The sequence below is a fragment of the Daphnia magna genome, linkage group LG4, assembly GCF_020631705.1.
Source record: "Daphnia magna isolate NIES linkage group LG4, ASM2063170v1.1, whole genome shotgun sequence".
Taxonomy (NCBI): Eukaryota; Metazoa; Arthropoda; class Branchiopoda; order Diplostraca; family Daphniidae; genus Daphnia; species Daphnia magna.
The window spans coordinates 8,800,302-8,825,019 of NC_059185.1; the positions used below are offsets into that span (position 1 = coordinate 8,800,302).

The 24,718-nt window shown below is 37.0% G+C and overlaps 4 protein-coding genes across 10 annotated transcripts; 1 reads left to right on the forward strand and 3 right to left on the reverse strand.

The window, feature by feature from the left end:
* Positions 1 to 6,157: 6,157 nt before the first annotated feature.
* LOC116922118 (RNA-binding protein squid) lies at positions 6,158 to 9,165 on the reverse strand. Of its 4 annotated transcripts, XM_045173069.1 has the most exons (8): positions 8,846 to 9,165; positions 7,641 to 7,681; positions 7,441 to 7,568; positions 7,230 to 7,376; positions 6,907 to 7,150; positions 6,719 to 6,826; positions 6,565 to 6,639; positions 6,158 to 6,479 (listed from the first exon to the last, which is right to left on the reverse strand). In XM_045173069.1, exons 1-8 carry the CDS (start codon positions 9,049 to 9,051, stop codon positions 6,403 to 6,405), a joined length of 1,026 nt encoding a protein of 341 aa, XP_045029004.1. In that variant the 5' UTR covers positions 9,052 to 9,165; the 3' UTR covers positions 6,158 to 6,402. The 4 variants fall into 4 exon arrangements, 1 of the variants encoding a protein (XP_045029004.1); XR_006646220.1 differs by having other exon boundaries at positions 6,589 to 6,639; positions 6,719 to 7,150; positions 8,846 to 9,164; XR_006646221.1 differs by having other exon boundaries at positions 6,580 to 6,639; positions 6,719 to 7,150; positions 8,846 to 9,164.
* A 254-nt stretch (positions 9,166 to 9,419) lies between these two features.
* Positions 9,420 to 10,927, forward strand: LOC123471537 (histone H2A.V). The gene is made up of 5 exons (XM_045173070.1): positions 9,420 to 9,575; positions 9,720 to 9,797; positions 9,907 to 10,020; positions 10,343 to 10,472; positions 10,535 to 10,927. The coding sequence occupies exons 1-5, from the start codon at positions 9,573 to 9,575 to the stop codon at positions 10,606 to 10,608; spliced, it is 399 nt and encodes a 132-aa protein (XP_045029005.1). The 5' UTR covers positions 9,420 to 9,572; the 3' UTR covers positions 10,609 to 10,927.
* On the reverse strand, positions 10,915 to 14,180 carry LOC123471536 (protein germ cell-less-like). 3 transcript variants are annotated; one of them, XM_045173066.1, is made up of 13 exons: positions 13,857 to 14,180; positions 13,769 to 13,793; positions 13,519 to 13,617; positions 13,406 to 13,418; positions 13,249 to 13,332; positions 13,033 to 13,184; positions 12,290 to 12,420; positions 12,056 to 12,228; positions 11,722 to 11,929; positions 11,526 to 11,632; positions 11,323 to 11,434; positions 11,149 to 11,248; positions 10,915 to 11,097 (listed from the first exon to the last, which is right to left on the reverse strand). In XM_045173066.1, exons 1-13 carry the CDS (start codon positions 14,003 to 14,005, stop codon positions 10,981 to 10,983), a joined length of 1,470 nt encoding a protein of 489 aa, XP_045029001.1. In that variant the 5' UTR covers positions 14,006 to 14,180; the 3' UTR covers positions 10,915 to 10,980. The 3 variants fall into 3 exon arrangements, with proteins under 3 accessions (XP_045029001.1, XP_045029002.1, XP_045029003.1); XM_045173067.1 differs by having other exon boundaries at positions 11,158 to 11,248; positions 13,857 to 14,177; XM_045173068.1 differs by lacking the exon at positions 13,857 to 14,180 and having other exon boundaries at positions 13,249 to 13,328; positions 13,769 to 13,795.
* A 727-nt stretch (positions 14,181 to 14,907) lies between these two features.
* Positions 14,908 to 17,201, reverse strand: LOC123471539 (protein unc-119 homolog). Of its 2 annotated transcripts, none has more exons than XM_045173073.1 (6): positions 16,753 to 17,201; positions 16,307 to 16,514; positions 16,111 to 16,224; positions 15,695 to 15,806; positions 15,462 to 15,634; positions 14,908 to 15,387 (listed from the first exon to the last, which is right to left on the reverse strand). In XM_045173073.1, the coding sequence occupies exons 2-6, from the start codon at positions 16,488 to 16,490 to the stop codon at positions 15,242 to 15,244; spliced, it is 729 nt and encodes a 242-aa protein (XP_045029008.1). In that variant the 5' UTR covers positions 16,491 to 16,514; positions 16,753 to 17,201; the 3' UTR covers positions 14,908 to 15,241. The 2 variants fall into 2 exon arrangements, with proteins under 2 accessions (XP_045029008.1, XP_045029007.1); XM_045173072.1 differs by having other exon boundaries at positions 16,307 to 16,496; positions 16,753 to 17,197.
* Between the last annotated feature and the right edge of the window lie 7,517 nt (positions 17,202 to 24,718).

Below are 24,718 nucleotides of genomic sequence, written 5' to 3' on the forward strand. Positions count from 1 at the left end.
ACCCTGGGTTTTGGCAAAACTCCCAGTTTCTAAATATTTCCCTTTTCTTCACCTTTTTTCGGGATGGATTTCTAAAATTCTTTTTTTACCCTTCTGCATTTTCCATGATCGGCTAAAGGGTTTATGGGAAATCATGTTTGCTATGCTGCACCGATTTTTGCTATGTGTGTATATTTAAATAAAGCAAATTCATGGCGAAACCAGGAGAAATAAGATAAACAAAAAACGATCTCAATTAAAAAGAAATTTGTTTTATCGGTTTTTTTTGGTGTTCACCTCGAATTGGTCTGTCAGCAAGGTATGTGTATAATGTGCGATGCCTTCAAGATGAATCCTGTTCATTATCAATATTGGCTGTCTTCATTGAGGAAACCGAAATTCAAGTTTCTCATAACTCATGAGACATCTGCAAATTAAGTTAATAACCTTTTATGCAACAGAGAATTACGTTACACATTTCTTGTTGACTGTTTGATAAACGATTACTGTATTGTTTTTGCTCATAATTAAGACCCTGTTCCACACTTCCTTCTAGCAATGCGACGTATAGATAGAAAGACATGATTTTTAGGTTTCCTTAATTGCTGAGCAACCATTAGTGGAGAGTGGCACCTGACATTGGTCAAGTGACTTGGCGGAAACGTGGCACAGTTGATATCGCACCATTATGCTATGATGAAGGAATAATATTTTCCTTTATTAATTTAGCTGCATAAACGCCTATTTTATTTATGTGCAGTCGGTCATGAAAAACTGCTCACCACCCACAGCTGTTGTTTATGCCCCGTGCCACAGTTTAAATCGGTGTCTTTTTGCACAATATCACCCCTTGTTGCAGATCACGTTGATCTTTTTCCAGAACCTACAAGGAGAATATTTAAGAAATCACATGCATTTGGTCTTTTCCAATTAGAGCAGTTTTAGCTCGTAAAAAGAAAAATCCGGGAATTTTAACGGCGCTTGTAGAGGCTTTAGAGAACAACTGGTTAAGGCTGCCTAAAGCCCATAAACGTATTGTGCGTACCCTCATCTGAAAAAGAAAGAAAAAAACTCGTCCACTCCTTCTAAGGTTCGTTCCCCATATTCATAGGCTATATGTGTATAGCCACCGTCCCCTAATCTTAGCTACCACCCGCTGTTGTACCTTCCTACTCATTTTTCGTCGACCGTCACGGATTATATTTCCTACTTTCATTAGACATATTGGAACTTTCCCCCTTAAAATATATGCTAATTATCTGATCTGTTGAACTAGACATTTTGAGCTGCTCGACATTATATGACAGGCTCGCACTGACAAACAATTATCTGCCATCTTCCACATTATAAAAACCTTAACCGCCATTGGCTGCCAACACATTTGCCTGTGTTGGCAAGTTGCCGCTCAGCTTTGTACTTCCCTGTGTTGATCAGTTAATGGCCTAACGGAATGACACAAATGAAAAGAAAAGAAGAAAAAAAAGAATCCGTTTATTTCTTTTCATCGCGTTTCATGCATATGAATCAATCCGATGAAATAGACAACAAAATAAGGAAAAAAATTCTTCGCATTGTGGAATATTCTTGATGACGACAACAATGGCTCCAATCAACAAAATGTACAGCCATAAAGCGACAATAGGTTGTCACTTTCGTGCATGCGTTCTTTCAAGAAAATATTTGACCAATTTCTGAACTACGGGATTATTTTCTATCAAAGTGGCAATTGATGTGGACAAAGGCAGGTGTGTGCGATCGTTCCCCTGCCATTGATATACTATAAGCGTGGTGGAATCTAATTGCATTGCGCTTCCTGTTAATAGGGGCAGCGGAAAACAACAGCGCTAATGCCACCATCGTAGAAGATGAAAATTGAGAGAGACCAAAATCTATAAGAACCCAACCGGGCTTTACGAAATAAAGCATTCGTTACAGTTTTAATGGACACGTGCCGTAGTTTAAGAGCAGATGGAGGAAAAACAGTTCTGGTCGACCCCACTCGGTGCCCTTTGAGTCTAGTTATAAGCACTGCCGTAGGTCACTTATTGTTTTGTAAGGCAACTCTAATTACACCGCCTATCAATCCTCCCCCCATTCGCTAGTATCCACTCGAAGGGTTTTTGTTTCTTATTTGACGGTTCTCCTCCCCATTTCTTTTTATTGCCAAGGCCTCACAGCTTACCAGCCTTTTATAGCTATTCTATTAGCCTATATGTTGGCAATCAAGTTTGGTTTTCTTCGAATTCAATCATTTGTGTCGATTTCATAAAAAGAGGGTCTCGTATGAAATTCTGATTGGCACGTTTCCTTTTCATAATAATTACATAGGAGAAACTGTTCAAAATGTATCTATTAATGAAAATGGTTATAGTGGGATGAAGCTGAACGCCGCTGTAAATAGCCCACAGACCTCAAGCAATAAAAATAGCCTCACAACGCCATTGATGACATAATAAAGGTTAACCGAAGATCTTTTTGAAAATTCACCGAGAACAAAACTGGGAGCCTGGCATTGTTTGCTGACGTGTATGACGTAATCGGATATGGTGGTGCAAACTCTTTGTATTCACCTTTATCTCTCAATCTTTCTGTCGTATTGTTTATCTCACGACCTAAAAGCGAAACATGATTCCCTATCAATTCATTTCGTACTGATGATGGAACTTTGGATTTACACAACAATTGGATGCATATAACGTCGCTTTATCTTTATTCTCTTATAGATATCTGGTTGACTATTCGTTTTCGAAAATTAAGATATTTCCAAACCAACTGTTGACCTCTGATCCGAATAGATCTCGGTATACATAACTTGAGCTTGTCGGTTTATTCTAATTTAGGTGAGCATTAACATTTTCGCATAACTAAACTGCACTTTTGTTCAGTTGTCCAAAATCTTTTTTTTTTTTGGTTGGGGGATTCTTAAGTGGCATGCCGAAGAAAGACGGAAAAAGGTGGGAAACTTGACTGTGGTCATGCAACTCGTACAAGTCTAGCTTAGTTGAAATTTCTGAAAATGTCACGACTAAGTCACCATGGTAAAAACTGGACACGATCCGTGGGTGTTCATCAAGAACGTCGGTTTCTTTCTGTGAGCGACAGATCACCCATGGAGACCCCCACAACTTTTCCTTTTTCACTTTGCTTTTGCTTATGCTCTCATTTCCTTTTATGCTGGCTTTATCCACATAAAAAGAAATGTTCTTGCATGACAAACGCAAGTAATGCTATGCACAAATATTTAAAAAATGAAATCAAATTCAAGTATATAGAATAGTGTCATTGATTAAATGACTCACGGTCATCAACGGCGTTTTTCTTGTAACGAAAGCAGAATCTAAATAAATGCTACAGCGTTTTTGTTTAACATGTTAATTTATTTTGAAGGACAGCTCCATACAAGTACAGCCTGATTCTGTTCAGTTTTAGAAACAGTTGGTGTAGATATTGTGAGACTTATGCGATGCTTATGCGATATGATAGTATACGTCTTAAGTGTTATTCAGTAGTACCGGTAATGACTTTTCGATTCGTTTCGTCATTCTTTTACAGTTAACTTTTTGGGGTTTGTTTCCTTGTTCGTTTAGTTCACTTGAATTAGTCGCTTTTTCCGATTTTGCGGATCGCTTCTGTTGGACAAAACTATTTAAAGCTGGGGATTACAATATATATAATACATATCTTTTTGATATAAAAACAACGCTACTACACGTTCTTCACAAAAACACAGATTAAAAGTTTGTATTTAAATCGGACAAGGCAAAATATGTTTCCTTAAAATAGATGCTAAAGGCTAGCGACATAACTTTCTAAAATAACATGTTTGATTTTTCTTAAATTTACAAGCTTTTAGGTAAGCTAGAAAGCCGAGCAGGTGGTCTGGTTCTCGTGTTTACAAATGTTTTTGATACGAACCTCATGTTGTTACAGTTTGAGTCATTTTTTTTTCCCCTTTCCAGCAAGTAGGATTTAACCCTCGACTAATCGAACAACGAATGCTCGAGCAGAGGGGCTCTGTATGGAAGCAACAGCAGTGGCTGCCACATGCCTATGCGGCGGTAAATGTATCCCTCACGTCGTGGTCAGCTAAAGATATCCGCCCCATAAAAACGCCACGCAGCCAGCTGTCGACGAGGATTGCAGTACAATTGTTTTATGCTACAGCTAATCAACGAGGGGTTATTTGATGCTCTTTTTCGTTTCCTTTAGCACGATCAATAAAAATGAATCGACCTTATATTGTAAACACGACTTGCGGCGGCTTTATTTCCTTATAGGCAAGCTTTACCAACAATAACTAATATAATCAAGAGATTTATATCCATCATAAAACAACTCATGTGTGGGGCAATCAGCCCCGATTCCTAGTTTTTTCTTTTTCTTTTTCTGTCGGTGTTATCAAGCCTGGACATTTTAAACATGACGCGTGACACTTAAGGGCCACATTTATCTATTAACTATACGAATCGAATAAAATTTTAAAAACAAAACAAGCAAGCTTTTAGCAAATTTTACTCTTTATCTGTAAAAGATAAAAAATTGTGAATGTTATTCAAAGAACAAGGGTAGGTAATAATAATTGAAAAACCTAAAAAGAATGCCACTCACTTTCAAGTCAACCTTGCTGGCAATCGTTATTAAGTAATATAATTGCAGCGCTTGTTTCGAATTTCATAATACAGCCGCATACCGATTATCTTTCCTCATCTCATCTCATCAAGGCAGGACCCCCTTTATTTGTTGAAAGAATTATGACCAAATACCAAGGCTATGTCCCCATTAAAATTCTAGTTTTAGTCTCGGATTGAGTTGTCTGATTTGAATTAATAATATTTGATTGCGCAGCATTGTGGACTGCCCTCGATCCATTATTTAAGATATTGAATGTTTCTGCGATCACCACGGCAACATGATTGTCGAAGAGCATGTGCATTAAAATTTCAACAAACAGCGAATCGAACTATTCACCAGGAGGTAGTAGATATTGCGAAAATCCATACAAACTCCTTGATGAATTAATGTATACATTTCATTTGAAATTATTTCCCGTCTTTTAGATGTTTATCTTAGCTGTATCGATTTAGAGCGCACAACATACCGAACATTTTTGTGTTAAGACGGCCTTTAAATTGTTGCTTCACTTTCTCATAAGAGTACTCTAGTTGCTCCACTCAGAGTCCTGCAAACCATTTTAACTTGAACTTCCGCGCAAACAGAAGTTATTCATCCCTCCCCTTTCCAGTCTGCTTTTGAACAGTCGATGCTGTTTGCAAGGTGTCACATGTCGGCACGTGCTCTGCTCACCTTACCAAGTACGAACATCTGGTGCCCATACTTGCCATCCGTGACGGATAACAAGTATAACGATAGGGTCAAGCTGCTTGAATTTTGAAAAGATAGCCACAGCATGCTGTGTAAGTGGCTCCACTCACAGCAGTTTCTACAACAAAGATGAATAGATTACAGAACACATCCTTTCATCTTTGTTATAGGCACTGATCCTAAGATCTTGTTTTCTTATTAATGTAAATTTCTTTGTTTCAAGTGCAAATTCTTGAATTTTTATTGTAAGTTGATTGCTACCATCCCCGATATTTGATTTTTTAAAAACACGGTTTCAGCAGCTAGCTGCTTCGCTCTTTTTTCGCAAAAAATCTCCTGTTTATCTCATCGATTATCTGTTCTTTTAAATATGCAGTTCAAGAAGCCACGAGTGGAACGATGTGTAACACTGGCTAGAGCTTTTCTGAAAAAAAAAAAAATAAATCTAAAACAAAACAAAAAACTATGCCATTCTTTCATCCAAAAGATACCGAATGGACACGTAGATCCACCACTGCTTGAAATAGCGATGTGACGTCTGGTAACTTCAAACACCATTTTCCTCAGATCTTTAATGGCTCAACGAACAAAAATGATTTGAATATTCCTCTACCCGCAAATCGTACTAACATGTCGTTATCGCAGTAATCCCTTGTTGGCTATGCGCAGTTCCTTATAATAGATTTCAAAACGAATCAAGTGAGATTTTATTGACTTCAGCACCAAGCTTTCGTCGTGGTATGCAGCCCATTAAACTGTACACATGCACCACTTAGCTTTCTTGTGTGAAGGCTGATTTTCCAGCTTATAATGTTTAAGTGTTGGAATCTGGTGTAAAAATGGCAACCAAACGCCAAACAATTTACAAAAATGTAATCCGAGTATTTTCCAATGATTTAGAATGTAATCAAGTTGATCGATGGTTTCGAGTGACAAATAAAATGAGACAGGTTTATACCAAATTGAGAAAGAGGTGCAGACAATAAAACTGTTTGTACAGTGTCCTGTCAATGGGAGCAGAAAAAAAAAAAAAAAAAAAACACACACACACACACACACATGGCATTTCTATTGCAGGACCGGATCGACTGATTAACATTCTTAATAAGGTTGATGCCTCGGTGCCTGGCGTCCAGCGCCACGCTGTTTACCTCCGCTGTACTGTTGACCTTGACCGCCTGCATGAGAAAAAACCAACAATTCAAGCGTCATCATCTGTCATACTAGCTGACATTCAGGGCACATTTAAAAATCAATCTTAACCATATCCGCCGTAACTGTAGTCACCATAAGCTCCGTACGAATCATATCCGCCTCCGTAGTAGTCGTATCCATATCCTACAAATGATAAACATTTAATGAAACACATCTGCATAAAAATACAAAAGTTAACCAGGTTATGCTATGCTGAATTTACCTTCGCCGTATCCGTAGCCTCCACCATAGCCGCCTCCGTAGCCTCCTGCATATCCAGCTCCATATCCTCCAGCAGCGTACCCGCCTTGACCACCCCAACCGCCCCATGCTAAAAATAAATATTATATTTATACATACATATATATTCTAGTTTAATCTCGCTGTTGACAGAAGATTTCTTTTTGTTACTTACCCCTCGTCCACGTGGTGCACCACGCATTCCACCAGGACCGCCTCTTCCACCTCTCATTGCTGGTGGTCCAAAGGAATCTGGTTTGGGCGTTGCCTTTTTAACATCAACTTCTTTACCATTGATAACTTGCTTGGGTGTCTTCAGTAAATCAAACACAACATTTTCATTGTCATATGTTATAAAGCAGAAATTTTTCCGTTGGTTCTTAACACGATCAAATGGCATTTCGATTTCGACAATCTAACAAAATTGAATTTAAAAAACGGTTATAATAACTTGTAAGCTTTGAAAAATTTTAAAGAAATTTAAAATGTTTTACATTTCCAAAGGTTCCAAAAAATGAACGAATAGTTTCTTCAGTGGTATCTTGAGGTAAACCTCCAACAAATATCTTTCCAGAGCGTGCTTTAGCTTTTTTTGGATCCACTCGTTTGCCATTAATTATATGTTCTCCGGCATTCATAACCTAAAGTGGGAAGTTAAATTTGTTAGTCCAAGTGAAACTTAAGAAAATATATATTTCTTTTTACCTTGTCTAAATTTTCGGCGGACTTGAAAACTAAAAATGCAAAACCCCTAGATCTTCCTGTCTGGGGATCCATTTTTACCGTTATGCTCTCTATTTCACCGTATTTTCCAAAATGCTCTCGTAATTCCTCTGCAAATAAAACATAAATAAATACAAAAATTAAGTATCGTTAACACGCAAGTTAAACTGGCAAATTATTACTGTCTGTTGTAGCCCAGCTGAGACCGCCAACGAAGAGTTTCCTGAAAGAAATAAGATCGTTAGAATTTTGGTAAAGAAATACAAATAGTGAAAGGAAAAACTGAACAATTCCGTTCACTAAAAAGAACGGAGTAAGCCACGACTGGTAACATTTATTAAGAAATGACAAAATGTAATAAAAAAAAAAAAAAAAAAATCTGGAATTTACTTCAACATTTCCGACTACAAAAATAGCAACAAAGAAAGCACATTGTATAAATATATAAAAGGAGTAGAGGGGAGGGCCAACTGCACTGTTTTCAGTAGACAATTTTCAAGATTGAAATCAAACTTTATACAAATATATTCATGTATTAAAGGAAAAGACATTAACACAAATTTGTTTAATCTTCAAATCCATCTGAAAATTCTTTGAATGTTTTGACAGCTCTTTTAAAGATGGTTTACATTGTCAACTTTAAGTTTCAGGATGTATCTCAAATTACTTGATTTTGAAGAACTCGAGGATCCAATGATGAATTTAAAACTTTAGCACAAAACTTCTTGATGAACATTGTTTGCAAAGTCTATAAAAATTCAACTGGGCACTGACATTCTCTAGGCCAATGCTAAGTTGTTTGTGGCAAGGGAAGCTTATGAAAATGGCCAGTATATACCCTTTGATTGGTCATTTTACGAAATCCAATGACGTCCAGATGCATCTCCCGTCCAACTGGTGAGAAGGTGTCTTCAATTACTTGCTCTGGTCACCATGTGCTCTGCAAGAACACTGTCTGGAGGATTTTTGGGTTGGGTTTTTGATACTTATAAAAAAAAAAGCCTTTGCTCCTTTCATCATAATCACTTATCAATTACAAACAACATTTTATGACACTTCCCAAACAAATTGAAAGCCTTTGTCCATTGGCTACTTTAGCAGGATGCTGAAAGTTGTAGAACTTTTACGGTAAGCCAATAATGAACATGAAAATAACAAAGTCTAAACACAATTTTGTACAGTACACAAGCAAAGATGAAACCGATATCTGCGGATTTACTGAACCGTTATGTCAGGAGGCATAAATATTTGACAGTCAAAATTAATTACGACCGTAGTTTTTCAAGTTAGAGCAAAACTTCAATGCCAAACTACGTTCCATGAACAAAAGGGGCCCACACGAAAAAGTGTAAAAATATTCTGAGAGAAACGAAAAGTACTTATTTACCGATCTTCATCTTTCCCCAACGGGTCTTGGGAGGAGGAATCCTCATGTCCATCGCCATTAGTAGTTTCTTCCATTGCCTCGTTACCATTTAATTCAGCATTTTCCTGCACTTGCGGCTGCGATTCCGGCTCTTGAAAATCACCATAACCTTCATTGCTGAAGTCTCCTTGGGCCATATCCTCTGTATAATCTTGATTAGCAGCCATTTTCTGTTAACACGTCGATTTAGGTTTCCAAAAGACAGAAACGAAGGAACGATTGAACTCCCTAAAATTACAAGAGACGCAGCGGATGTGACGCGTTTCTGAAAAAGAAGATGCTATGCGACCAGTCTGCGCTGTTGCCTAGTCAAAATTTAAATGGAAGAAATTGGATTTTTCAATTTAAAATGATTTATGGTAATCGTTTCTTACCCTGTTATAAAATATTTCAATAGTAGAAAGAAGATTCAAATTATTTAAGACAAATTTTTGGCAAGAATATTAAAATATAAAAATAATTTAGTTTTTGCATTATGATAACTGTGGCGCTAGGTGACAAGTACTACTCCTGGTGGCCAAAACAGACAGCTAGAAATTGTGCAGGCTTACTAGTATCTGAGAGGCTCTCTCTGTACCATTATTTATATATTTATAGGAACAGGGTAGCATTTGTTGTAGCGTCTGTTAGAGACTTGAGCTTGAGTCAGCCGATTCTCGAACGATTCTAGATAGTGACCTAAAACATTATGGTATTGTATCCAAAGTTTTCATTTCGATTAATTGTCATCGACATCCATTTCATGGATATTTGTATTCTTTATCGTGTGTTGAGCCGTCTGCCAAAGTTTGAATGCGAAATTCACTCGGTTTATCCGTTTTTTTCGCAATGTTAGGCTGGAGGTAAAGCTGGAAAGGATTCGGGAAAAGCCAAAGCTAAAGCTGTGTCTAGGTCGGCAAGGGCTGGACTTCAGGTTTGCAATTACAAACTGGATGTTTGAATTTCATTTTTTTACTTACTGGTTATTCCTAAGACTGTTTATTAAATATCATTTTTACATTTTATTCTTTGTTGTTGTATAGTTCCCTGTTGGTCGCATCCACCGGCATCTAAAGAATAGGACAACGAGTCATGGTCGAGTTGGTGCTACTGCTGCTGTTTATAGTGCCGCAATTCTGGAATATTTGACAGCCGAGGTAAGCAATCTCGAATTAATGCCATTTTATTTGATGCAATGTAACTGCTGTATTTCGAAAACCGCACAGTTCGGCGTCTCCTTGTGTAGGCTTTCCCGCCATTTTATAGTATGTCGTCTAAACACAAAAGTGTTGTAGCTCCTCCCACTTTTGCCCTCCCCCATAGTGTTTGAATTTTTATTTTTCTAACGGAAATTACTTGTAATTGTGAAGAATAACAGAGTTATTGCTAAGTTAAAGAAAGTGAATTATTAACTATCTTTTATCTGTGTAAGGGATAGTAGTAGTTAATAGATTTTAAAAGTGTATGTTTGATCTTCAGGTGTTGGAGTTGGCGGGAAACGCCTCGAAAGATCTCAAAGTGAAACGTATCACTCCTCGCCATTTACAGCTTGCCATTCGCGGTGATGAAGAGCTTGACAGTTTAATCAAAGCGACCATTGCTGGAGGAGGTAAAAGATGGCAAAGAAGTTGGTCAAAATTGCAGATCTTGATTGTTTTTTTATTGTTTTAGGTGTTATTCCTCACATTCACAAGTCCCTTATTGGTAAGAAAGGGGGGCCTACCCCAGGAAATCCAAAACCATAAAGTTAGCTGTAATGAAGATTGATCATCCGGATTATCAGCATTGAATGGAAACAACTTTCGCCCGTGACCTCATCGAAAAATAAGAATTATCTCCTTGTATTGACGCGACTACAATTTCAGTTTTGGTTTCTCTTCCCTGTCTTGTCGTACCTCATCAAACCATCCCAGACCTTTTTTCAGCTGCATTTTTCTTCTCCTACGATGGACCACTTCATTTATTTTTCATTCTAAAATTGTCATCTATTCGCTCGTTTTTTCACCCTTCGGATTGTTAAGAGAACTCAAAAGAGAAATAGAAATACAATGTCGCTTTTTTAAACGTTGTATGAGAAAGTCGTTTAAAAATATATATCTCGGTTCAAATTTTTTTCATTATACAGTAAGATTATCTTGGATCTCTGAAACCCCTGGCGTTAAGGGTGTTGCTACCAGAAAATTAGCTGATAAGAAAAGCGGGAGTTCTTCCTTCTCCAAAGTTATAAGGCATATCTACGATACAAAACATAAGCCATGTGACAAACATGATCCTGATTTAAATACCGTATTTACTTCTTCGTTTTTTCCCAAAGTCGTCGATTGTATACCAGTGCTTTGAGTATACCGAACCATTCTTTGTTCGTCCAGCCCGTAGATAGTCAACCTACCTCAAATAAAAAAAAGAACATCAAATAGTAAAGTGAACAAACCGTTTTCCTTCCCATCACTTGTAGGAACCTAAACATTAAATTTCGACGAGTTTGTTGACTAAGTGCCATTTCATTTTCCGTCCGATGATTTCTACGCAGTTTTAAAGAACCGCGTTCATACGTCAAAACCAAATCCAGTCCTATCGTCAAAAGCAAAATAAATTTGAACAAAATTGTTGCAAGTTAATGCGAATTCCGGAGTTAACAAATGTTTACTGTTATAATAATTACCAAAGTGAAACCCAGTCCATCGCCACATTTGGTGTCTACTGGCACCAAGAACTCGTCCGCATCTTAGACTATGCTGATTAAATTCGACCTCAGTGAGATTACGAGGCCTGAAGAGCAAAAAAAAAATTTCGCACAGGAAAAATTAGCAGTATTTTAAGAGTGAAATCCCGAAAATGGAAATCTTAAATCCATTTACCCTTTGTCGTATCCTTGGTCTGTTTGCAGCATCCGATACCACTGCATGCGAAAGACGGGGAGAAGGAGGGACGCTGGTATAATGCGATCGCCCAGTATCATGTCAACGTCTTGTGGATGCCCAATCAAAGACGCAAGTCGAAGTCCACGGAAGGCTTTTAAGTAAGGACTGCCAACGTCCCTTAAAAGAAACTCCAAATCTGATTGGGCTACAAAGCAAATAAACAATTCGTCTTCTTCCTTAGGCTTCTTAAGTACGTTTATAATAATAATTATTATACATATAATCATAGAAACAAAAAAATCAAACAAAAAATGAAGAAAAATATACGTACAGCCTTGCTCCTTGAAATAGTTATGAGCACATGAAATTCCGTCTTGGGCCGATCCTTCCCAATTAGGATGAAAGTTTAGATATAGCCAGAACTTCAGTAACACATAGAGAGAAAATTCTGTCTGAACAACACAGAGATTCTGGGATGTCACCAACAGCTCCATTAGGTCAACACTAGTTCCATCATTTCAACTGGTTACGTCATTGGTCGAATATACATTTTAATAGAATATACCTGATTTCGCGCAAGCGATCTGGTGTTTCAGGAACATAGCATAGCAGGTTCACCAGAAGCCACTCAAGGCACGCCTTTTCCACAGCGGAAACGCCGTAACTTTTTGAAGATTCATAGTACCTAATAACGGTCTAACAAAATTAAAAGCCTTATAACATACGTAGAAATCAGTCTTTTTACATTACAGTCCGTAACTACAACAGCTTGGTAAGACGCTGACTTTGATTTACAAAGAATCACAACCTAAGTTAACTACGCAACTTGATTCGGAAAATAGTTTTTGGTCGATTATCACAATATTTGCCCGTGCCAGCCCGTGCTGATACAGTTTTCAGTGTAATAAATTTTCTAGAACTCAACTAGGTAACAAACTTATTTACCATACTAACGGCCGACCGTTGTGTAACTCAACACAATTGTTGAATGTGAACAAGTACTTTACAGAAAGTTTTTGAACGATTGAAATTCTGCAGAGAGAAGTCAGAGAACTAGGAAATTTTGGAGTGAAATTTGTTGTAAAAACAATTTAATCTTATTTTGTCGGAGAACATTAATGCTTTTACATCGGCGAAAAACACTAGGAAAAGATGACTTCATACGCAGCTATGCAATACTAAGTACAATTAGATTAGAGGGAATTTTCAAGGCCTTGCCAGGCTAGTTACTGGTCAATATCGCACCAATGATTTTATCCAAAATACTTTTTCCAAAAATAAACACACAAAAACCTATACTTGTAATACCTTAATATTCACCGTCTGAGTCATAACTTCACAGCATTTTGAAATGATTGCATCTAGCTGCAAAAGTGCCGCTGTAGCCAATACTGAAACTACTTCAGATGGCTGAATCACAAGCTCATCTTGATAAAGAGACCCCAATACAGTATTTAATGCTAAGACAGGATTTTATAGAGTTATTATGAGTTTCATATTGGCTTCCAGTAACTATATACTCACACTCAAAGTTTATATTTGAATCTAATATTTCAATTTGAATCACACTCTGGTCTGATTCCTTCCAAGATCCTGAAAACATGCTGGCTACCAGATGGTGTAATTGATTATTTTGTTAGCATGTATGGCATTGCTGATAAAAATTCTATCATCTACCTACCAAAATATGGGCTCTGTAAATAGAGATCAAAATATTGGTTAAGATAAGGGTAGCATAAATTACTTTTAAAATTTTAAACATGTTCATGAATAATTTGACATACACAACCATACCTGACACAGATAGATCTTATGGAGATTCCACTCTTTTCCAAATATAACAAGAGTAACATCATGATTTTTACCTTCTTGAAAAAGTGCTTTGTAGATGTACTGGCAAACACAGACAATCATTCATAGTATTACATTATGAATATATTAAGTCAAATGACTTATAAATGAGTAAAATTGTAAAGAAGAAATAATCACTCCAGATTACTGCAGTACACTGTTCCCAATAGCTATGGAGAACAATATATTATACCTGTGATGTTGTCATCAGTCGCATCCTATATCAAAATATTTAACTTTAACAGACAATAAAAAGAATTTATGTACATAGAACATTGTACCTTTTGCTTGCATATACTTTGGAATCACTGTCACTATCATCTTCTTCTGTATAATTCAATTGCCATCCACCTGAATGACGCCTTCGCTTCCTCCGGTAATTCCTCGTATTATCCAAAACGTAAGTGCATGCACTTTGAGCCAACCCCATTTTGAATGACTGGTTTAACAATTAATCCACGACTGTGTCGGATTTTTTAAAAATTTTTTGGTTTTCATTAGGATATTGAAAAATCTCCCTGAAAGACGACGATCTACCGTTTGTTTGAAACAAACACAATCTACACCACACATACGTATGTTCAATGGGAAATTGGGAATTCTGGCTATATTTATTTATGTTCCAGAGTGGGCGGAGCTTGGGAAGCATGGAAGCTGTGAAGCCAGATTTTCTGGTAAAGATTCTTATTATATGTCAAAAACCGAACGTTAGGTTCGGCCAACCATGGTGGTTCGGTTAGGTCGGTTAGGTTAGGAATTAGCAATTAGGTTATGATAGGAATTAAGATTGCTCATTATCTTGTTAGGGGAGCAACTTAGGACGTTTCCCACAATGCCCATATCAGCTATTAAATAACCGAGTAAGACAACTCACCCGCTGTAACAACATATCAGTGCGATAAATTAGATGGCACGACACATAATGTATCCTTAAAGGTAGACTTCTATTGTCGCTCAGGTTCTAATTAAATTGGACTCTCTGTCACCTATATCGAATTAAAATTCAAGGCTGTACGGTCGGTGGAGTTTTATTGCAATTTTCTTGTTTTATCATTTTTTGATATGTTATTATTGAAGTTCTATGCAGTATTTGGCCGCGTTTTTTTGCCAAACTTTCAACAAAGTATTAGTTTGGATCAGGCATTTCTTGCAGATCCATCCTGAGGGGTAAAGCAGAGTAATAGAATACTATAATGTATTCTATTACTCTGGGTAAAGAGTCTGCACGCATAACGAACGATTTCCTCCTCGTCTGCCGAAGATTAAAGTAATATGCTAACAGCAGTGGCATCGGTGGCACACTGGCACAATGAAAAAACGAAACGCTGCACGTACATTCGTCATTTTTTATTTGGAAAATGCAATTTACGTTAACTACAGGACAACATAACAAGGAAGGGGATCTTATCTTAGCTCAATTACATACACCTTTCGAATGCTAGATTATTTTTGGTAACCTGAGGTTGAATTGGGATGCATGTGCGCTCAAAGTATTCCCATGAACAATATAAACTAATTTTGAGGTCCAACTAGCGAACATCTGTATTAATCGTATGACAGTGAAAGATTCAAACCGTAAAATAAATTGGCCATTTCAGCAAGAACTTTTAGGGGAATGACGAACGTATACTTATATTATTAATTAATTCATAATAATTCGTTAATTTCATTTGGAAACCTCGTTATGCGTGTTACTTTGAATTGTTCCCCCATTGTAGGCGTAGTCTGCTTTATTGTGCATGATCAGCCGATTCTCGACGAAATAAAATGAATCTGATCGAGTCTCAAACGGATGGTTGATCATCTCTTCCACTAAATAAGGCAACGCAGTTAAAGGGAAACAAATCAGTAAATATTTCAATGCAAAAATAACGTTCGAGACTTACTTGCTTCTGAAGATAAAGCTGGGAAATCATAGATATGCTCGCATGTATTTTTACTGTAGGGGATGCAGAAACCAAACTCGAAATCAAAGGTCTTTAACAGACGATCTCGAAAAAAATGGCGTTCTATCATTCTGAAGTTATTTACAGGTTTTTCACCAACGACAAATTCAACTCTGCACGACGATATAAATTTATGATTAGGCGTTCCCGACTGCAAAAAAAAGTCAACTTACGTAGCTCCAACAGTCCTAAGTTTCAAAAAATGTGGTGTAAATTGATAACGTACAAACCGACCGGCGTTCGGATCCAATTCATTTGTATCCCCTGGCGGACTGTCGCATAATTCTTTGTAGTACAAAAAATGTTAAATACATTATCTAATTACATAGCATATTGATAGTCTCAGGCCATATTTTTCTTTATCTCTTTCCTGATTTAGCAGTATGACAAAAAATAACTTTTTTCCCCCTTGGATTTCCAGTATTCAAACAAATAGCATTGTTAGATGAATAATCACCCAAATGTTCATGATAACTAAATATCACAAGGAAAAGTTTAAAAAAGGATAAAGCAATGTTGGCCTGAAACATCATATTGGCATATGTGTGGATTAGCCATGTCTTACAGAAAAAAAACAGTGATACCATACCGGGAGGCAGTGGTTTTGCAATTTCAAACAGAACAGTTCCACTCTCTAAGTCTCTGATACAAAATCTGGTGAAATCGATATCATACACATTGGCACCTGGTTGGCAAAGGTAGCCTACATATATAGAAGATGTGAAAGAATTTTAATAATGATGATACTCAGAGGAGAGATGAAACATGTAATTATTATGTGTTACCATCAGTTATCCTTTTTAGTTTTAAAACATCTTCAGGTGTGATGTTGCTGGCAAATTGAGGTTCTGAAGGTGATTCTTGTTTTTTGTCTGACACTGAAGCAGCACCTAATGTATCACCATCATCACTATTGGTAGATAATCCCACACTTGCATGGGATCCTACTGAACCATGAACAGTGCTCATTTCTCCCTGGAGGACAAACAACAGCTAAATAAAGTTATAAGAAACGTGTATGGCCTTCTAAAGCATGTGGATAACTTTGTACTAGGAATAAAATATGTATAGAATAAAGCCAGTTTCATATTTTAAACTGCTAACTTGTTTCCAGATTGAATTCTTGGCCTAAATGGGGTATTGACATAGGACTAGACTAATGTTGCAATCCAAACTCACGTATGTGTCGGCAGCTTCAATAAAATGAAAGCCAATAAAATAAAATTTTTACCTGTTACCGTCTCACGGTCTTAGTACATCGATGGATTTCTAGCAAGAAGCAAAGATATTGTTGACGTTTCAGCTGTTTCTATGACTACACCATGGCTGCTGCTGACTATATCGACACGCCTAATAGGTATACAATCGTGACAAAGCCCGGGCAAATTCGACTTGCGTATCGTTACGGTAAACTTAAATCCCCATCACTTGGTTTGCCCGCAGTATCGCTAATGGCATAATTTTCAGCTCTATTTCATAGCAGAGGCTGGGGATAGATATATTTTAGAAACGAGTGTGTCTTCTTTTTCAGCCAATAGCAATTGAAGCATCGTGTTAATTAAACACGTTAAATAGGATTACTATGCACTGCACCTTGTTTCCGTATTTCTCTCAGTCTGTCTGTTAGGTTTAACTTTTTTGTTTTCAATTGTTTTTCACATTTTCAGCTTCGAGAGATTTTATGGGCCAATCCCTCAAACAGGGACTATACGGAGGCTGGCCATCCAAACTAGAAACCCAACTAGTGCATCTGTACGCTTGGCTACTCTTCGTAAACACAGATTCTTTAATCACAATTTATTTATTCCGTTATCTTAAGTCAAGAACTTGCAGCAAGAGGGATCACACGGGGGATTGTCGACTTGTCATTTGGGTGTACGAATTTAAAAATAAAAAAATTATTTTTTAATATATTTAGTATTTTTTTATATTTTTTCATATTTTTGTATTTTTTCATACTTTTTACATTTATAGCTTTTCGTATTTTCTAATATTTTTTCGTTTTTCTAATATTACGTCGATTGATTGATTGCAATCGGGGTTCAAAAATTTTCCCCACGAGCTTCGAACCCCCGCCCCCCAAATTTCGAAACCCGATTGGCAAAATGCGCCCCGATTAGGGTCGGGGCCGATCCCTACTTGGCCCTACAGCAGCTCCATCTCGTTGTCAACGAAACATCGTTGAACGCTGTCAGACAAAACATGACGACAACTCCTGGTAGGGTTCAGGTCCCTGGCCTCAATTTTCAGCAAGAGATAGGCAGCTCAATTCACTATACTAGCGCAACTTGCCTTACGCATTCAGTTGCAACTCCATCTCGTTCAGGGACCTGAACCCTGTCAGGCAAAAACACAAAACCCCCGAGCCGTTATTTTTTTGTTTTGCGTTCTTTTATGAATAAACATAAATAATAAGTTATTATTTGTTTATTCTTTATTTTTCTTTCTGTTTCCTTTCCGTAATACAATGCCTTTTAACTTTATATATTTTTTTTCATTTATTAGAATATTACTTAATAGACCAGTTTCGGATGCTGCGTGCCTGCGTCGCAAAATTAAAAAAAATCCAGGGGGGTTTCGATTGCAGGGGGAGATAGGAAAAAAGGGGGTTTTTGATTTATTTACCCTAGTAATACTTTTCCAATTCAGGAAATGTTCTAGAATACTACACTTAAAGACATTCTGCGTCTTCTCCAGTCTTTATAAATAATTAATCATCCCTAGTTAATCCATGAAAATTAAGTGCAGCAACTTTTACACCTTTGTTAAAAATGGATATATTTAATAAATATTGACGAATTCTATTTATAATGAATTCTTCACTAGAGAGAAGACAAACGTGTTTAATATAATGAAATAGGCAATGTTGCGAAAGGCGCAAATTTCAAAAAATTGTGAATTTCAATCATAAATTTAACATATAAATGATTGCCTAATCTAGATGAATTAGGTATTTAAGGATAGGGAATTAAATTAAGCTTAAATAAAATAAATTACTGGACACATTGATTTGTAATTTTATAGATAACGAACGAAAAACCCAAATTTTTACTATACCAACGAGAGGCGAGGGGCCTCCTATACTAGCGAACCTGGCGGGGAATCTTGGGACCCTTTACTGAACACCCGCCGGTCTTGGGGATAGCCGAGAGTGTACCTTTCCTATTATATCGTGGTTCAGGCATTGTAAACTACACCCATTACAAAAATTGTTCACTTTCATTCGTTTCCCACCAAAAATACTAAAATTGCCAATGCTTTTTTGTTTGAGGTTGCACCAAACTGGGAGAAATACCTATCCAAGATGGCAAACTCGAACCACTCTATACATTATAGTTTTATTTATTTTCCTTCACTTGCCCACCCTTTTTAAAGTTAAGGCTGGGCCATATCTTTTAAAGGAGGTATTTTGAACGAAAGAAAACCGCTTGAAAAGCACCTACCCGAGTAATGACCCAGAAGCTATTTTTCAGGTAGGCAGGACGGTGCGGTTTAACGTGTCTCGGGTAATCCCTCTATCCCAGTACACAAAATTAAAATAGCTTCAAAGGTAAAAATATTATGTCTTAATAAACAAATTTTACAGAAATGGACAGCCGATGATGGGGGCTATCCACTTCCGTTAAATTTTTACTTAACATTTTGTCGTGGGTGAAAAGGGAGATTGGTTATCTCTTCGCAGAGATGAGTCATCCGCTCCTTGGTCAACGCTGCGATCGTGGTGAAGAGATTATCGGGAGAAGTCCGCTCTAAGAAAGATACGCATATATGCAGTCCGGAAGGGGAGTAATTCGCGCGACGGTATAAACGCTGCCCCGAGTCTGCGTTAGATGAGTCTCCATCGGGTGAGCTCCAGGAGCTGGGCTCCGTAAGAGGAGTTCCCTGGTTTCCCTAGAGGTCTTCAGACGCTTCTCCAACTTTTAGTAATGGTTATCTCTTTTTGTTGGAGTTAAACCATTGTTTAGAATTAAGTCATCACTTGTTGTATTCGTTTGTGCTTATTTAAATACAACCGGTGTGACAATTGGTGGAGACGCAGCTCGTTGCCTGAGAGTAAACGAAGTCGTGCTGCAGTAATTGTTAGCCGATGCCTAAGAGGACAAACCCACGGCTACCTAGTTGCCCAAGAGACCCCAGCCGACGATTACATCCACTTCGAGAACTGTCAAGCGTTCCGGTAGAAACTTCACCTACCCCAACCTCGTCGTTAGAGAGTGGAACTTCCTTTGTTGGTGAAGCTCTAAATTTTGAAGTTCCTATTCCAAAGGACCATTTGACCAAAGAAGCTGACAGTCAGGGTGAATCAGACGAGACTGCAAGAGGCTTAGACTCGGATCCAGAAACCGAGGTCGATTTGAAATGCGACGAGTCCAGTTGTTCCGGTCGGGGGACAACAATTTGTGGTGCCATTAAGGCATATTGAGCAGCCGCAAAGCCAAGCAATGGAATCTTCCGAAAAAGTTCGGAAGAAGATGCGCACCAATTGATGGAGCGCTTTGAAGAACATTCTACCCACAACAGATGGGGTGATATTGGAAAAAGAAAAAATTTTTAAAAGTATTTTGATGACGCCGCCAGGAGCTGGTTAAATTGTGCAAGGCTCCCTAACGAGTGGATGGTAAATCCCAAACTGCCAGAAGATATGCGACTGCAGCGCCTCTTCCGTGGCCGAAGGCAGGCGGTAAAAAACAAAAGAAGAAGAAAAAAGAAAAAAAAAAAGAGAAATATTTAAGACTATCCGGGAAATACAAGAAACATTTGAACAAGTAAGCGCAACCGGAAGGAATAAAAACGACGGAGTAAAAGTCCCTTATTTTCCAAGAGGACGCAAGCTGATTTTTTTTTTTGCTCATCAACCTTCGTGGATCACAGAAGATTAGTACAGTCGGATCGCCTGTCTTGAAGAAGGGGGACCTGTCGCGGGTGAAAAGGGAGATTGGTTATCTCTTCGCAGAGATGAGTCATCCGCTCCTTGGACAATGCTGCGATCGTGGTGAAGAAATTATCGGGAGAAGTCCACTCTAAGAAAGATACGCAGATATGCAATCCGGAAGGGGAGTGATTCGCGTAACTGTATAAAACTCTGCCCCGAATCTGCGTTAGATGAGTCTCCATCGGGTGAGCTCCCGGAGCTGGGTTCCGTAAGAGGAGTTCCCTGGTTTCCCTAGAGGTCTTCAGACGCTTCTCCAACTTTTGGTAATGGTTACCCCTTTTTGTTCGAGTTAAACGATTGTTTAGAATTAAGTCATCACTTGTTGTATTCATTTGTTCTTGTTCAAATACAACTTGTGTGACAATATATCTAACCGAGTAGTAAACCGATTGGATATTTTTGTCGGTGTGGTTTGACGGATCTTGAAAGTAAATACATTATAATCGGTTAACTATAAGCTCTATATTTGAAAAAAAAATTGCAGGAATGGATAGCTCTTGATAAGATCTATCCATTTGTTCAAAATTATTACATAAAATTTTTTTCATAAGGTAATAAACCGTTTTACAATTTTTTGTTAAGGTCGATGCGGTTTCACAGGTATCGGGTAACCCCCACCTCCCTGATTTATGTAAAACTTAAATAATTTTTTGCGGAAAAACTATAAGTCCAAGTAAAAAAATTTTTACAGATATCGATAGCCCTCATCAAAATCTATCTATTTCTATAAAAGTTTTTGAACAAATATTCATAGAAAAAAATAATGGAAAAGGATTATTTTTTTTTTTTACTTTTGTCAATAGGGTCGAGGATATCCATAGAGCGCAAAAACTATAAAAAAACGTCTTGTCTCAAGTTTTTTATTGATGAATATTTTTTCAAAATTTTTACAGAAATTGATAGATTTTGACGAGGGCTATCGATGTCTGTAAAATTTATTTAATTTGATTTCATAAAATTATTTATTAAAATTAAATTATTTATTAGATTATTTAATAAAATAAAAATAAAGTAGATAGAACTGGGGCTAGAAAAAAAATTGGGAAATGAAAAGATGAATAGGGTACCCACTGCTAGGAAGAAAAGGGGGAAATCTAAATTATAGTTATGAAAACTTAATTTTTAACGTGAAGAAGATGGTTTCTCCATAAGACGCTGCAGCAGCAGCAGACCAACTTGGACACAAATGAGATTTTCGCATTTGTGGAAAACGCGCAACGCAGGATGTTTTACTGCTCTATAGGAGGAAAAGTGGTTTTTAAAATTTTACATTTACTTTTGAGTAGGTTAAATTGAAATCTTCTACAAAAATGTGCCCCATAATAATACAAGTAATAATACAGATTTAGTTCGTAAATTTTTATTTACTAAAATTAATTAAAGTACAGTTTTCCAATTACCCGACCTGTTGTTTACATTTGTTTTGATGAGTTTTGGCAGATTCATGGTAGTAGCTTAGTGAAAATGTCCGAATTCGGCACTGGGTTATTTAAAATTTTTGATTTGCTGACATTTTTTACTTTTGACTATCATGATCAAGTGGCAACGCAGCATCCGACACAGGTCGTCGTTTATCTTCCTGATTTAATTTCGAAACATAAAGAGACAAGTCTAATAATTCTATAATTTGACCGTCACTAGTAACAGAAGAGTCTTGATCAGATAATAGACCAGTTTCGGATGCTGCGTTGCAAAATTTAAAAAAATCCAGGGGGGTTTCGATTGCAGGGGGAGATAGGAAAAAAGGGGGTTTTTGATTTATTTACCCTAGTAATACTTTTCCAATTAAGGAAATGTTCTAGAATACTACACTTTAAGACATTCTGCGTCTTCTCCAGTCTTTATAAATAATTAATCATCCCTAGTTTATCCATTATCCCCATATCCACATTTGAATCACCCATGTTTACATATTTTCTTGACACTAGAAACGCAAAAAATACTAAACAGCATCCCTAGCCTTTTACTTGAATTAATTTTTATGGATAAACTAGGGATGATTAATTATTTATAAAGACTGGAGAAGACGCAGAATGTCTTAAAGTGTAGTATTCTAGAACATTTCCTGAATTGGAAAAGTATTACTACCTAGCCTTTTACTTGAATTAATTTTCATGGATAAACTAGGGATGATCAATTATTTATAAAGACTGGAGAAGACGCAGAATGTCTTAAAGTGTAGTATTCTAGAACATTTCCTGAATTGGAAAAGTATTACTAGGGTAAATAAATAAAAAAACCCCTTTTTTCCTATCTCCCCCTGCAATCGAAACCCCCTTGGATTTTTTTAAATTTTGCAACGCAGCATTCGAAACTGGTCTATGGCTCCAGAATTTCTATTTCAAATAGTACTGTGTCATCCATGACAGCCCTACAGAAAAGATTTTTTTTTAAATACAAGAAATGTGATCTGGAAACAGAAACTGCTACACATACTAACCAAGATACGTAGCAATTAACTGACAAAAAAAAAATTAAAAAAATAAAACACTGATTCACAAAATCCACTTTGTATTGGGAAATAACACTTTCAGCCAATACAGACAACGCAAAACATGACATAAACAACCAAAGAAAATGGCGGACATCGAAACAATTGACACGTGAAACCGCGATGTGAATTGTCTCTATAGAGCAGTAAAACATCCTACGTTGCACGTTCTCCACAAATGCGAAAATCTCATTTGTGTCCAAGTTGGTCTGCTGCGCTGGCAAAAAGAACAAAAAAAAAAATAATAACGAATTAAAATTTCAAATATAAAAATTGTGGACTCCTAAACCGTCATTGACAGTTCGTCAATAAAAATAATCGCGGGGCACTCTAATTTACCCAAAAACCCGACCCACCCGACCCGAAAAAATTTCGATATTCGATTATTTTCTTTGCTTCCATCGTTTCACGCTGTAACTGTATTAGAAATAGAGTTACAGCGTGTAACGCCATAAGTAAAGCCATGAAGCCATAAGCTTTGATGTAATGTTATTTTGACCTGCGCCATCTATTACCTATTAGAGTTGGAAGCATATCAAAATTTTGTCAAAAAACTAAATTTTTTCGGCGTAAATCTTATTTTACGGTAGGGTTCTTCTATTTTACCTATTTCCGTTTGGATCATAACTGCGTCCGTATGAGAATTTCAATATATTAAGTATAACTATTGCGGATTTTTTTTTTTTTTAATATTTTTATATTTTTTATATTTTTTTCATATTTTTGCGGATTTTTTTTGTATTTCGTATTTTTTGCTTAAAAATATTGGGGTGTACGAATTTTTTTTCTAGTTGACAACCTCCGGGATCACACTTTAGTTTTATCGTGGTTTTATTGAACAAAGAATTTTCAATTGAATTCATCACGGAAGGTCAAAAAGTTTAGCAAGTTTCTTCAACGGGGAGCAAAGTGCTCTTAGAAATCTATGTTAATTGTAGTTCAATAGTATTAATTTCATAGAAAAGGCTATGCGTCAATCTATGAATAATTATCGATAGTGTACTCACACAAACAACATATCGCAATAACTCCACGAGTTGATGCAAGGTATCATCATGTGAGGATGATCCAATGAGAAGGTTACCAGGAATTTTCTATTCATTGTTACTTTTTTTTCACAAATGTGACACATATCGTACTTTTGCATGAAATTTTCCATGAATAATTTCCTATCAATTTACCTTTTTTCCTGTAATTGGTGGCAAAGCATTGAAAATGATAGTATCCTTTTGACATTTTTCCTGTTTTCTTGTATGGAATCCGATGAAGACTATTCTCTTGAAGGTCAATGACAACCAACCAATAAGTGACTGACATTTCCCTGAATCTGTAAGCTTGGCCTGAATATAGGCCGTTAGCCTGAGAGGCCAAAAAAGTTCAAATGGGAAGAAGGAAACAAAAGGTACGTAGCGAAAAATGTATGAAACTTATTTTTCTCTTTTTCTTCCGTCCTGTTTTATCAAACATCAATTTGACAGTGCGAAGCGTCGTTGAGGATGAATGATATTTTCAGGAATTTCAAATAACTTACGGCCATACCTATCGGCCTGTGGAGATCGCCGTTTATCTCATTTCCTCCTAACTCCAAGTCTAAATTAAGCTTCTCTTGCAAGAAAACCCCCAGGGAAAACGCTACATTCAGCATGTTTTACCTGATTGCAATTTCCAGGATACCTGAACAAGACTCAAAGAACGGGAGGCCTGCCTTTTGTCTAGCCGTGTCATTGCCTTTTGCAAGTCCTTCATGATTTTTCTAGCTAAATGGCAATAGAA